A 13868-nucleotide genomic window follows, 5' to 3' on the forward strand; every position below is an offset into this window, starting at 1 on the left:
TCAGTTAGTCTTTCAATTGGACCCTCACCTATACCCATTGACCCACTTCCATCCAATTCTTTATTTTCTCAAACAACCCCTCTTTCTTCCACACTGTCGTGTCCTAACCAACTTGAATCCATGACCCCTGAAGCTATTTCAAGCCGTACAACCTCCCCTCTTTCCGCAATAGACACTAACCCACCATCACCTCTTAATCCCATGTCACCTTTCTCTCCACCTGATCAACTCCATCCTCGTCATTCCGACTGACCTCACCGACCTCCAGCATATCTCTCTGATTACTAGTATAATTCCTCTCTCACCTCCACAAATCTCTCTCCCTCAAAATGTCGTTATCCTCTATCTTCAGTTATGTCTTTTTTTTCTTTCATCTTCTTATCATAAGTTTCCTTTATCTCTACATTCTAATATTGAGCCAAAGTCTTTTAAGGATGCCAATCAACACTCTAATTGGCGTAGTGCTATGAAAGATGAGCTGGATGCTCTTGAGTTGAACAAAATTTGACGTCTTGTTAATTGGCCTGCAGGCATTAAGCCGGTTGGCTGTAAATGGGTCTATCTCATCAAACGCAAGCTTAATAGTTCAGTTGATCGGTATAAAGCAAGCCTTGTAGCTAAAGGGTTCACTCAGACTGAAGGTGTTGATTTTTTGGAAACCTTCTCCCCTGTTGCAAGCCTGCCGCCATCAGATTAGTTTTGGCATTGACTTCTATGAAGCATTGGCCCATACATCAGTTGGATGTCAATAATACTTTTTTATATGGGGATCTTTTTGAGGATGTTTATATGACTCTGCCACCCGGGGTAACATCTCGTCAACCGAATCAATGCTACAAGCTGCTGAAGTCACTGTATGTTTTATGACAATCTAGTCGTATGTAGTATGACAAACTTTCTTATCTTTTGCTATCTCTTGGATATTAGCAGACCTTAACTGATTATAGTCTATTTGTTAAATTCACTGGTACTCAAATTTCTATCCTTTTAGTCTATGTTGATGACATTGTTCTCACTGGTAATTCCCTTTCTGAACTTGCTGCCATTAAGTCTACTTTGCATCAACACTTCCGAATTAAAGACTTGGGTCCATTAAAATATTTTTTGGATATTAAAATTGCTTAATCAGCGAAGAGAATTTGCTTATCTTAGAGAAAATATTGTCTTGATTATTTGGAGGATTCTGGTTTATTAGGTGCTAAACCTGCCTCTGTTTCAATGGATAGTACCACAAGACTATATCAAGACAAAAGTCCCTGCTATCTGACCCTTTTGTATATCACCGTTTCGTTGGACGTCTTATCTATCTCACCACTACTCGACCAGACATCATGTATGCCACTCAACAATTAAGTCAATTTATGGCATCTCCTACTGAATCTCATCTTCAAGCTGCCAAGCATGTGTTACGATATTTGAAAACTAGCCCCGGCAAAGGACTTTTTTTCCAAGAGAATCAGAAATTTAGCTTCTCAACTTCAGTGACTCTAATTGGACTGGATATCCTAACACTCGACGATCTTTAATAGGCTATTGTTTCTTCTTAGGTAGCTCTTTAGTCTTTTAGAAGACTAAGAAACAAACTACCATTGCCCGCTCATCCACTGAAGCAGAATATCATGCACTTGTCAACACAACTTGTGAACTTCAATGGATACTGACTGTGTTACAATTTTTACGCATTTCTCCTATCAGCCCACCAGTTTTATATTGTGATAATCAGAGTGCTCTTCATATTGCTGATATCCCAATTTTTCATGAACAGACCAAACATTTAGAGGTTGATTGTCACTTGGTTCGACAAAATGCTCAAGCTAGAGTGATGAAACTTCTCCCCATTCCCTCTTCTGGGCAGCTAGCTGACATCTTCACCAAGCCTTTGTCTTCTCAACCTTTCCATTTTAAGCTCATTAAACTTGATGTTCTTGACATCTTTCATCCTCCAACTTGCGGGGGCGTATTAAACCATTCTTCCACCTTAGGCCATGACAACAATAAAGAAGTCTCACCGCCCACAAATTCAGCCCAACAGAATACATAAATTCAGTTATAATTTTAGTCTTTATCATCTTTTCGTATCTTTATGTTACCTTCTTATCTTATCTTTACTTTTATCTTTCATAGGCAATACTCTATATATATTTAGTTTTACCTTCATAATTCAATCAATCAACATACAATAAAATTGTTCATCTATTTTTTTCTTATTCTTTCATAATTTTATCATATTGAATGAAAGGAATTAAAAAAGAACCTGATCTCAGAATTGTATCAAAGGCCTTGAAAGCTTGTTCCTCGTCAAGTGGGCGAGTCTGCGTGGGTCCAGTGAAAACCCTAGCCTGGGCTTCCAACACCGTTTGGTTCGGCTTCAAGATTGCTGGATCACGGTATGAGGAAGATAGAGTCGGGTTCTGAAAATCGAATCAGCAATCTCGAATTGCTCGACAAGGGTGGAATTTAGCACTACTCTCGCTGACAAAGACAACCTCTATGCGATTCATCAGCGGCGACAGAACTTCGGGAATGACAGAGTTGGAAAGTGAGTGGAGCTTCGGGATCTGTTGGCAAAAATCGAGCGTGTGGGAAAGAGAGAAGAAGGTTCTAGATTAAGTAGGACTTTCATGGTGATAACTGATAAACTGATGCAGCTATTTTTCCTTGGAAATGGTGCAATGAATGAAAAATTCGAAGATAGTCTAAAATTGGTGGTGGAGGGCTATTAATCAAACGACGTCATGAAGGAGGGGGACTCATCTGTCTCATTTTGAAAATTCCCCTTCCAGGTGTGTTAAAAGTCAAGTTAATACAACAGGAGTTATGTCAGATTTTTTTATTAAGTCTGACAGACTCATATAAATAGAGGAATTATATATCCAACTTTTAAAGAGGTTAGAGACTTAAAAATATTTTCAAATGATTCAAAAATATCTGCAAAATAAAAAGTCAGAAACCTAAAAATATTCTCAAATGGTCAAGAACAAAAATATCTGCGATATAAAAAATTAAGAATATATTAATCCTTTGTTAAAAAAAATAATAATTCATAATAGTATTTTGTTGGACATACACATTTAATTATTATATATTTTTAATATATATTTTGTATTTAACATGTATTTTATAATTTCACCACTAATTTTTTATACACAGGCAACATGGTATGTATAAGCAAGTCATCTTAGGTGAATTAACTGATCTTTGGTGAATGAACCGAGTTTAAACTTACAATTTTACAAATTTGCTAAAAGCTCGAGTTATTCCAAATTTCCAAGTCTAACCGTTCAGTAAATTTGGAGAGGCACGACTCAGCTACTTCATCTTTGGAGAGGCACGTTGGTGTAACATGAGGTTAACCCAAGATGACTTCACCCCATATTCGTTCACCATCCATATCTCCACTTTGTTGTCATAGGGCCACTACAAAAACTACCAAATTCACTAAATTGAAATTTATGATAATCATCGCGTACTGGCACTTCTTGCAACCTCTTTTCCGTCAAGTCAAATTCTACTATTACTCTATTTCATTAGACGAAAACATCCAATGCACAACCATTTAAAACATTGTAAATCATGTTGCTTGTATGCGAAGTTTGTATTCGTAGGTTTTGATGAATGACAAACCAACAAACGACATGAAAGACAAACCAACAAACAACCTGAATGAAAAAGCATGTTGAAAGATCAACCAACATTCAACGTTGAGGAATGAAGAGTTGAAAGCAACACAACAACAACAAGAAACTCAAGTCCACAACGTTTGAAGACAAGTATAGTGTCTTAGGACTTAGGTAACTTCTTGTTAAGAACCAATTGCTAAATCTCTCAACACACACTCACAAAATATTTTGATGCACATCTTGCAATTCGATGCTAGCCAAATGGTTTAAAAACTTGTTTTCAAAGGTACAAAAGCATAGGAATTGACTCCAACAAGTTTGAGATCAATCCTAAGCATTTTGAAGTGATTTTAAGCCATTCTTTAAGGTTTGCATCGATGCACACTCATCTTGCATCGATGCAAAGCATGCAACGACTTGTTGCATCGATGCAAAGATGTTTGCATCGATGCAACCTAGCTGAAAATTCAAATTTCAGCTTCAAAGACACATTTGCATCGATGCAAAGTGTTATGCATCGATGCAAATGATTCAAAAAAATAAAAAACGGCTAGTTTTAACAAAACGGCTCCATCCTATTAACTCCCCAACGTTTCTAAGGTTTGGGGAGTCTATAAATAGATGGATTAAAGCCTTATTTCATACACGTGAGTATTTGCAAACTATCTTGTTCATATTCTTTCATTCTACACATTTTTAAGGTGTTATAATACACAATTTGAGAGAGCAATATCAATTGGTTCAATAGTGCTAAACTTGTAATCATACACTCTTCTAGAGAGTACTCATTTCATCTCAACAATTCTTTGAGAATTGTTTTCTTGTAACACTTTGTAAATTGGAGTGTGATCTCCAAGGTTGAGTCAAGAGTTATAAACACTATAGTCGGTGAGGATACCAAAGGAGTATACTAAGTACTCAAGGCAAATCTTAGAGAAGGAATCTCTAAGTGGAATGGGTTAGTATACGAGTGGTGATCATATACCGTGAGGTGTTAGAAACTAAGGACTCGGATTGTAAAAGGTTTTGCGCGAGCACCTTGAAGCTTGGCAATAGTGGAACTTCTCAATAGCGATTGAGAAAGAAAGTGGACGTAGGACAAAGATTGTGCCGAACCACTCTAAATAGCGTTTGCATCTCTCCAAACTCATCTCTTCTATATTATTGTCTTTTACCTTTGAGCAAATAAATTGTGATCGAAAAGTAGCTTCGTAAGTACTTAAGAAATAGCTTAAGTCCGATTGGTGAAAAGCTTGATCAATTTATTTGAGTCGGTGTCTATTGGAAAGTAAAAGCTCCTTATAAATGCTTAGCAATTGAGTTAAGCTCTTGGAAAAATACTAGTACAATAACACTTTTGTATATTGTCTTTAACTTTCGCAAAAAGATTCATTGTTGTTGCAATACTCAATTCACCCCCCCCCCTCTTGAGTAATTGTGCATAGGTTCTACAAACATGACCCGAATTCTTTGGTGTCGTTATGCAGTAAGGGAGGGAACACAACAATATCAACATTCAGAAAACTCAATTCCTCGACAACCAAGTAATCATCTATTGAATTGTCATAACCAAGCCCCAATCTAGATTTATGCACGTTCCGATTTGGAGGTGGTCGTCATACTTTAGCGAGAATCTGTGAATGGGTTTCAATTTTCAAATGATGAAATTCATACTCGAGTTTGTGTCGTAGAAGCACGTCTCCACAAGAACCTTATGTGATCTGAACACCATCAAACGGCTGTAAGGAAAATGGGTTTCAATAGCCAAATAATAATATATACCAGTGTACTATACGGATACGGGAAATGTGTTTCTCCATCTAAACAATGTTGCTTGACTAATTTACAATTAATATAGTCCTCAAATGTATTAAGAGAGAAAAAAAATGTTACCTTAGGAGCAGTAGCTGTCTCTCCACTCTCCAATCGCCAACTATCTTGATTGAAATTTGGAATTTGGATGAATCGATAGTGTGAAAGACTTGGGGAGCATCAGAGCATGGTTGGAAAAAAGTATCCCTTTTCTAAAATAAAAAAGAATAAAAGAAAAGCATGTTTTTCTTAAAATTAGGGTTCTCGTACACTCGTTGGAAATCATATATATATATACTTACATAATAAGTTCAACTACAGAACAAAACGTACAAAGCACTCAGTTATGCCTCACTTCCACACCAATGTTCGAGTTATGAAACAGTACTTTAAATAGACAATACACACAAGACTAATTCAAATCACATTAAAATCGATTTTTGTCCTCATGAAGAACTACGTCGCTCTTTCATCCTTTTTTATCTTTAACATTGACAATTGACTTAACCTCATAAAGACAGTAATAATAAAGGCAATACTGGAACATATGATGCAGCAGTGATCAAAAGAATTCAGAACAGCCAGTGATAAATGCAATTTGCTAATTTCATTCAACGTATGCAGCTTGATAGCTGGCTCATTCTTAGGGCCTCAAGGTTAGCTTCTGGAGAGCAGCATTAATTCTATCTTCCGTGAACATCCTGTTGCTTTCATAAAAATCAAGTATCTCCATCGATATATTTTTTACCTGTCAAAACAACCACGACCCAAGATCAAAATTTTCATTATTGCTCGAATAAGTGGAAGCCTAGCCGATTCATCATATTCGTAACATTTTCAATTTAAGTGATTATAACCTGATGCAACAGCATAAACCCACTCCACAATAAATGTATCCAAAACTAACACCCAACCCTTCCCACCTAACCTACATAGATTAATCATTAACAAGAAACATTCAAGATATATTGTTTTGGTCTGTAAGATATTATGAAAATCTAGTTTCAGGATGCAAACTACTATTTTGAAGAATTTGAACAAAATTATCATAATTTTTAACGGACTTAAAACCTATTAATTTTATATAGTGATCAAAACCATAACAAAATAATAATAACTTGAGCGTAATCATTTTGTAGATATTTCGGCCTAAACAAAATAGAAAAAAACTATAGACTAACACCTAAAATTGATAAACCTTTTTCAGCACCAAAACTAACATAATTTCAAAATACTATACACTATACAACATTTAAGTAAAGATACAAATTCTTAAAATATAGCAAAACACTAACCACATTCATGTCAACACGTAGTTCTTCAAACCAAGCAGTCGTGTCTTTCTCCCGGAATACGCTAGCAATGTAGATGCAAGCTAAAGCAATAAGATGCGGAGGATGAACAAGAATTAGATCCATCTTGTATGTGTCATTTATGACGCCCCTGTGATTATCAAAATTCATGTTCAAGTTTCCACAAATTTAAAATCACATTCAATGTGCTAATATTTAAGGGCCTAATTTGTAAACATAACAATAATTGTGGTATCTCGAGAACATAAATTATATAAAATCTTTTGGAACTAAGTCATCAGCATTTTGACCTTTTTGAACCAAAGTGGTGACACTCTTGTTGCCAAAATTTTACATGAAGATATGTTGAGAGGTTCCACAAACTTTCGTGTCTACCTTATCATGATTAAGTTCCAAACAAATTTGGTATGGATGACATCAGTAAACCTCTTGATACCCATATTTTGCCAATTGAATTAGCAAAGATCGATTCATTGATATACCAAGAATGATCTTGAAGATAATCCTAAGAAGAAATATCCTTATGCATGTCGTCATACAATAAACTTAATTTGTCTTTTGTTTGTATACTAGATAGATTTCTGTTTAACCAAAGACATGTTCATAAGCTTGATCATGACTTATTTAATTATCTTGTATACAAAAGAATAGAAGACTTGGATACATTTTCATGCTATCTAGAAATGTTCTCTCTTAAAAGACTGTTTGAGCGAGTACTTTGTCAACACTACAAATGACAGATCGTGACCTAACATCATAACTTGACGCAGTCCATGATATAACAAACCAAAATGGCCTTGGTTGGTGACTTTAGTTGACAACATGCACATGGTCCTCTCCGCAATCTTCATAAGGATTTGGAGGTTTAGAATTAAGTCTTGATAACCCAAGTATCCGTTTTACATGCAAGCAAAAAACCTTTTATATACAAGTGTCACCTAGACCCTAGTAGCTTCCTATTTTATAAAATCCAAATGGACAATGACAGTCCATTTTGTTAATGTTGCAAGTGTGAGGAGTATTGAAGTTAGTCCCACATCAAAGAAAGCAAGGAAGAGTGAAAAGTTTATAAGATGAGAGACCCATTAACTTGACACCTTAAAGTTTTGAGTTGGATGTGGTGTCTTCTCATCTTATGTTCTCTCACTTAATTCCTCCCCGAAGTCTCTCCGATAATCGGGAGCTCTCCACGGTTGGCCCAACACATTTTCCCCCTTCCTTTCTTTTGCTTTATAGAGAGTAGTCCATTAAGGATAAAAACGGTGGAAGAATGCTGTTAGGGAGAAAGCTCCTAATGGAATTAAAGTTTACAAAAGGAAGAGGTTCAAGGGTATTTCGGGTAGAGTTGGGAACTTGACTAAAGCAGTGTTGCTAAGGGGACTCTCTAACTGATCGCTGAGCTTGCCAATAGGGGTGTGAGGAATGTGATGATTGCATGTGAGAGCATAAAACGTTAGAGGAGAAAGGGGATATTTGTAGGGATGTGAGAGAGTAGAGGGGTAGGCTGAATATTGGCTGGGAATTGGAAGAGTAGAGCTGCTCCATAGTGCTCTGTATTTTCCTTTCTTTGTTGCCTTTCATAAATCTTCTTCTATGTTCCTCTTCACTTATTCTTTTAACATCAGTGTAAGAGGTCGTGATAAATACAAATATCATTTCCTTCTATTTGTTCAGCGTGGTTCCTATCAGACACCAGTGATAACTTCTGACCTTTCGACTAAAAGCTAATTGTATCTTTAGGATTAGGACAAGCAGCATAAGTAGAGCATGAGAGCAATGAATTCACATAATAAAGGGAAGAGGAAATTATAGAATGTGAACGAAACTAAGCTATTCAGCACAAAGGACTCTTACCAAGTTAGCTGAGTCATGCTTAGGTCATTCAAACTTGCATCTTGAAGAAACCTAGAGAATTAGCATTACAATATCAGTGAGGAACTATTAATGAAAATAATATTCTACGAAGATAGAATATCTAGTCAAAATGCTAAGGCAAACTTGCAATTGATATTAGAGTATGGATTCACATTAGAAGTCACATATATTTATTTAGATACATAAATGGTGTGACAAAATAGTTGTTGCTTTAATCCTTAACAGCGATAAGATAACAGAGGAACTAAATCACTTAATGGCAATGGCAACTACCAAAGATGAAGGATTGGTTGACATAGAAAAGAATTCTGAAACTCAACATGTTGTCAAAGTCTAAACCATCAGAGATGGCAACCTAGACCAGTTATTTGGAGTACATTTTTCGCACATAGGTTATTACAAGTTGAATATGTTTAGTATTGTTAAGAAAGACATGGTTTTTCATTTTACTGTAAAGTTGAAAATATACTAAAGGAAGTCTACTCATTTTGTCACTACTAACATAAAAGGAAGGGAACAGAAACAAAACATAGAGTATGTCTAAACTGGTCAACGTGAAAGGGATATTTGTACATTTTTCTAGCTAAATCTGAAGGGATGATAGCACAAACTTTACAACTAACCTAATCCAACACTTACTGCGACAGTGAACGATAGGGGTGGAATACAACCAAATAATAGTCAAGGGCTTCTAAAATCTTCATTTCCATTTCAAGTATGTCCTTGATTTCATACCTGTACTTATCATCAGCATCTGCATTCAAATTTCTGTTTCTTCATCACAATAGTGAAATATAAGACTAAAATAACTAACTTTTGAGATGGAGAAAGCCCTTGTAGCATAAGGGGTCAACGTGAAGCTAAATAAGATAAATTATAATATAAGGGAACAGCTTACACAATTTTTTAATGTAAAATACAAGCAGCCGAGCCTGCACTGTGCTTTCCTCTGCTTTTGATGCTAGGTACAAGCAGGTTGGAGCAACCAGACGTGGATCATACTCAGCCATACTCTTCCTGGAAGCAAAAAAATTGAAGATGTTATAGCATACAACTGTCCATAAGCATCACTCCTAAAAATTTAAGCTGATGGAAAATGACAATTGATATTGAATGGCTTCATATATTAATAATTTAATACACCTTTTCATGTAAGAATAAGATCCTGCTGGGCATAAAGCATGAGTTGCCCATAGGCCTATTTTCTTTGGTGCTAAATTAAACTTACTGAGTTTAAAAGAATGAGAACAACAAAGATTGAACTCCTAATTCTTAGTGATAGGAACTAGCATATTATTAGCTACTGTTGTTAGTAAGGGAATGAGAGTTAGGGGCTTCAAGGAATTCAAATGGGCCCAACTACATGTAGTTAACTACTGAGCACAGCAAAAGTGGATGGGAGACCACGCAAATAATACATAGATACACAAATTTTACACCATATCTTATCATATACCCTTGCTTCTTGTTATTTTCGTGAACAATGCTACCCTAAACTGGTTTTGATACATATCAAAAATCATCTCTGCCAAAAGCTAAAGTTGTTGGACAAGCATACATGTATGTTTTTTATATGTTGATGAACGTCATTAACGAGTTGTGGAATATGAATAGTATGGTAATGCAATTGATAGGAAAATTGCATTTAAACAATAGAAGTCGTGGAATTGTAATAATACTAGCCATCAAGAACAGCTCACTCTAAAATAATGCTCAATAAGACGTATTAATCGCTTCTTATCTATTAATATAAATATGCTAACCACAATAGACATCAAGCATCAGACCTAAGAATTATTAATACTGTATCACAATTCCCACATTGTTGTTAGACTCCTTTCAAACCAATACAAGCGCACAAATTTAACTTTGATGTATTTCTTTAAAAACAATTTTAAAAAAATTAAAAAAAAAAAAACAGAAAGAGAATAAAGAAAAAAGAAGATAGAGTCAGCATTATAAGTTTGCAAGTTGCAACACTTACCGGGTGTAAACACGCCTCATATATGTAACTGCAGTGGCAACAACCCTGAAAAAAGGGGCCAAAATATTAGAGACAGTCAAGGCACTTGACACAGAATAATTGGCAAGAGATGCTCCTAAACATCTTATATGAAGATGACTTCCTTTTATGTGCCATGAAAATTAGAAGCAAGTATTCCTCAAGTATTTTAGTTCCGTTTCAAACTTAAACAATTATAATTTAAAATTCAATCCAGTTCATTTAAATCTGATCAAACATAGTTACCAGGCTTCTGAAGTTCCAAATCTATTCAGTGGATCTGTCAAACAATAACCTAATTCCACTTAAATGACTGCTTCACATAAACTTAATAAAGAATGAAAATACTAAATAAGACTATTAACTAGAAGAATACATCATATTTGCACATTACAAATAATAAATTTACATGACATAGCTATGCAGTCATCACAATTTGGGTGCAATTATTGATTTTGATTGTATTTTCCATGGTTAAGCAGAATCTCAGAATTTTGGTCTACAAGCCAGATGTTTCGAGCTAAAGGACCATCTTTAGAAAGAAATTATGGGAGGTTTAGTGGTTGACATAATGACTACTTATCCTAATCATTCAACTTTATCTTCAAAACGTTTGTATCGATACAAAAATATGCAAATCCTTGCCAACTTATAAGATCAAAACATAATATAGTTCAGACTTCACAATATAAATCTCTATCTTTAAGTAATTCACTATAATTTTTTAGTGATACATACCTCTGCCTCACTTTTACTTGTTGGGCCAATCTCAAAATATCTGCACCGGCAAGAAACGAAAAATCAGAAACTCGGTAGCACGTCTATGGTAAATAAAGGATATCAATTGCAATACAACTGATAATTTATTGGCCATGATAGAAATAAGTAAAAGTAAAGAGAAATAGTTAAAGACAATAACAGCACTAGAAGGTGCACAAATATAAATATAAATACACAAGAAGAAAGAGAGCATACAATTGGTCATGTGCATCTTTATGAGCTTGAAATCCTCAAGTGTGACTCCCCTTTCTTTGTCAAGTGGGTTCACCATATCCACATCTTCTTGGTCCAGAAGATGCTTGCTGCAATAATCCAGAACATCGTTACACCCAAATTAGAAGTGCCACAAGGAGAGAAGGAAAAATACAAAAGATTAAATAAATTCTCCCTTCAATATCAAGGAACTGTCCAATTTTAAATGCACACTTAGATTAAAGGAATAATTCTAAAAATTGAAGTTACAAAAAGGTAAAAGGTAATTTATAAAAGAGTAATATATGAAATCAATCCCCAATGAATGAGTCGAACAATTTAATCCGCAACAAATTTTAATCACCAAATCAGTCCCTAAACTTTTATTTCGTTAGACAAATCATTCCTCAAATCATATTGTTCATCTATATAGAAAGATTGATCTGAGAATTTAAAAATTCTTAGGAACTGTTTATGTCTTTATCAAATAACAACAGGGACTAACTTGTCTAAATTTTTAGAAAAATTTGAAGTTACGATCTAACAAAACAAAAGGTTATAGACTGATTTGGTGATTCAAATTGTTTAGGACTAATTTGTTCTACTTAAAATTCGTTACTCTTAATTATCCTTAGCAACGATAGTAGAAATGAGTTATATTAAATAAGGATAACGATATAATTGGTAAAAAGAGAGTGAATGTTACCTAAAATTTCAAATGAACAATTATTCATGAAAAAGTAAATGTTGAAATTGGACACTTTATTGATACTAAAGGGAGTAATTATGAATACAACTGAACATACTAGTGAGATGAAGTCCAGAAATTCGCAGACATATCTTCTTCAGAGATCAGAGAAAAATTCACTCCAATAGGAACCACAAAAAATGTTCCAAAAACCCTCTGCAATGCAAAGCAAACAGTTGGATGAGGAATACCAATTAAAATTGACACCAATCAAATGTTCCGCCTTCAAAAGAACAACATTTTCATTGTACATAGAAATAGTATTTAACAAAGCAAAAAAAGATCAGAACCAATTGTCAAATTTTAACAATAGTACAATAAAAAGATTTCTTTCTCTTAGATAGAAAACGGAAACCCAAGAGAAAAAGAAACAAACTCAGACGTCACGAGTAATTGGATATCGACATACCGTGAAAACAAACTCAAAATCTTTAATAAACAAGAAAAGACAATATCGAATCTCAGCACTGGGTCTAAGTACAAACTGCGGTAGGAGAGTGGAAATAACAACGGACAGAAGCTGAGTGAAGGCTGGAGAGATGAAGACAAGAGATTAGACGAGGGTCGGAGACTCGCAGTCGCAGAAGCTCCGGCACAAGGATTAGGGACAGGAGCCACGGAGACGGCGACTAAGGCAGAGAAATACAATCAATCAAATTAGAAGAATAAAGACTATAAACGATACGGCGTCAAATATCTTAGCCCCTCCTTCTTGGGTGATTATTCACATAATTATTTTTGTTTGTTGTAAAATAAATACCAAATAAAGAAGTATAAATAGAAGATTCTAGTACTATAATTACTATCTCAATATAATAAAGATGATTAATATTGCTATTAATATTATATGTAAAGAGTAATAGAAAAGAGTGAATATTATATGTAAAGAGTAACAGAAAAGAGTGTTTAAAATACTTATAAAATAAAAGAAGAGAAAGAATTGTAGTAAAAATATAAAGAGAAGAGTATTTGATTGCAACGTAAAGAGAGAATTGATTTCTTATTACTTGCTTGTGTCAAAGCCTTAGCCTTATTCCCCTATTTATACTAGTGAAAAGTTTCACTTTACAAATATTGGGAAAGCATGCACCGCATATCTTTTAATATTTGTGCTTCCCAATAGAACTTCAAAGGAAGAATAAATCATGCCGAGTAGATGGATATGGACATCCATATCGTAACACTTCCCCTTGGATGTCCATTTAGGATTATGCCTCGTTAAAACCTTACTAAAGAAAAATCCAGTGGAAAAAAAACCTTAGTGAAGGAAAAGGAGTACAAAATTCTTTAGTGATGGGGACTGCCTCATTAAAAACCTTGTCAAGGAAAACTCAATGGGAAAAACCTGACCAAGGAAAAAAGAGTACAGTCTCCCCCTCTTGCCGACATCATTTAATGTCTCGAAATTAGCGCATCCCAATCTCATGTACCAATCTTTCAAAGGAGAATTTTAGGAGTGACTTTGTGAATAAATCTGCCAGATTGTCACTTGAGCGAATCTGTTGGACATCAATTGTCCCTTGATT

The 13868-nt window shown here is 34.9% G+C and overlaps 1 protein-coding gene across 3 annotated transcripts; it reads right to left on the bottom strand.

Annotated features, from left to right (window-relative positions):
- Positions 1-5675: 5675 nt before the first annotated feature.
- LOC107625050 (cyclin-C1-2) lies at positions 5676-13037 on the bottom strand. Of its 3 annotated transcripts, none has more exons than XM_016327587.3 (10): positions 12752-13037; positions 12401-12498; positions 11598-11704; positions 11361-11400; positions 10605-10649; positions 9519-9637; positions 9260-9374; positions 8600-8650; positions 6728-6875; positions 5676-6180 (listed from the first exon to the last, which is right to left on the bottom strand). In XM_016327587.3, exons 2-10 carry the CDS (start codon positions 12430-12432, stop codon positions 6076-6078), a joined length of 762 nt encoding a protein of 253 aa, XP_016183073.1. In that variant the 5' UTR covers positions 12433-12498; positions 12752-13037; the 3' UTR covers positions 5676-6075. The 3 variants fall into 3 exon arrangements, with proteins under 3 accessions (XP_016183073.1, XP_088361054.1, XP_088361055.1); XM_088504928.1 differs by having other exon boundaries at positions 12765-12997; XM_088504929.1 differs by having other exon boundaries at positions 12828-12988.
- Between the last annotated feature and the right edge of the window lie 831 nt (positions 13038-13868).

The sequence above is a fragment of the Arachis ipaensis genome, chromosome B2 (genome assembly GCF_059453495.1).
Source record: "Arachis ipaensis isolate K30076 ecotype BB chromosome B2, ASM5945349v1, whole genome shotgun sequence".
Classification (NCBI taxonomy): Eukaryota; Viridiplantae; Streptophyta; class Magnoliopsida; order Fabales; family Fabaceae; genus Arachis; species Arachis ipaensis.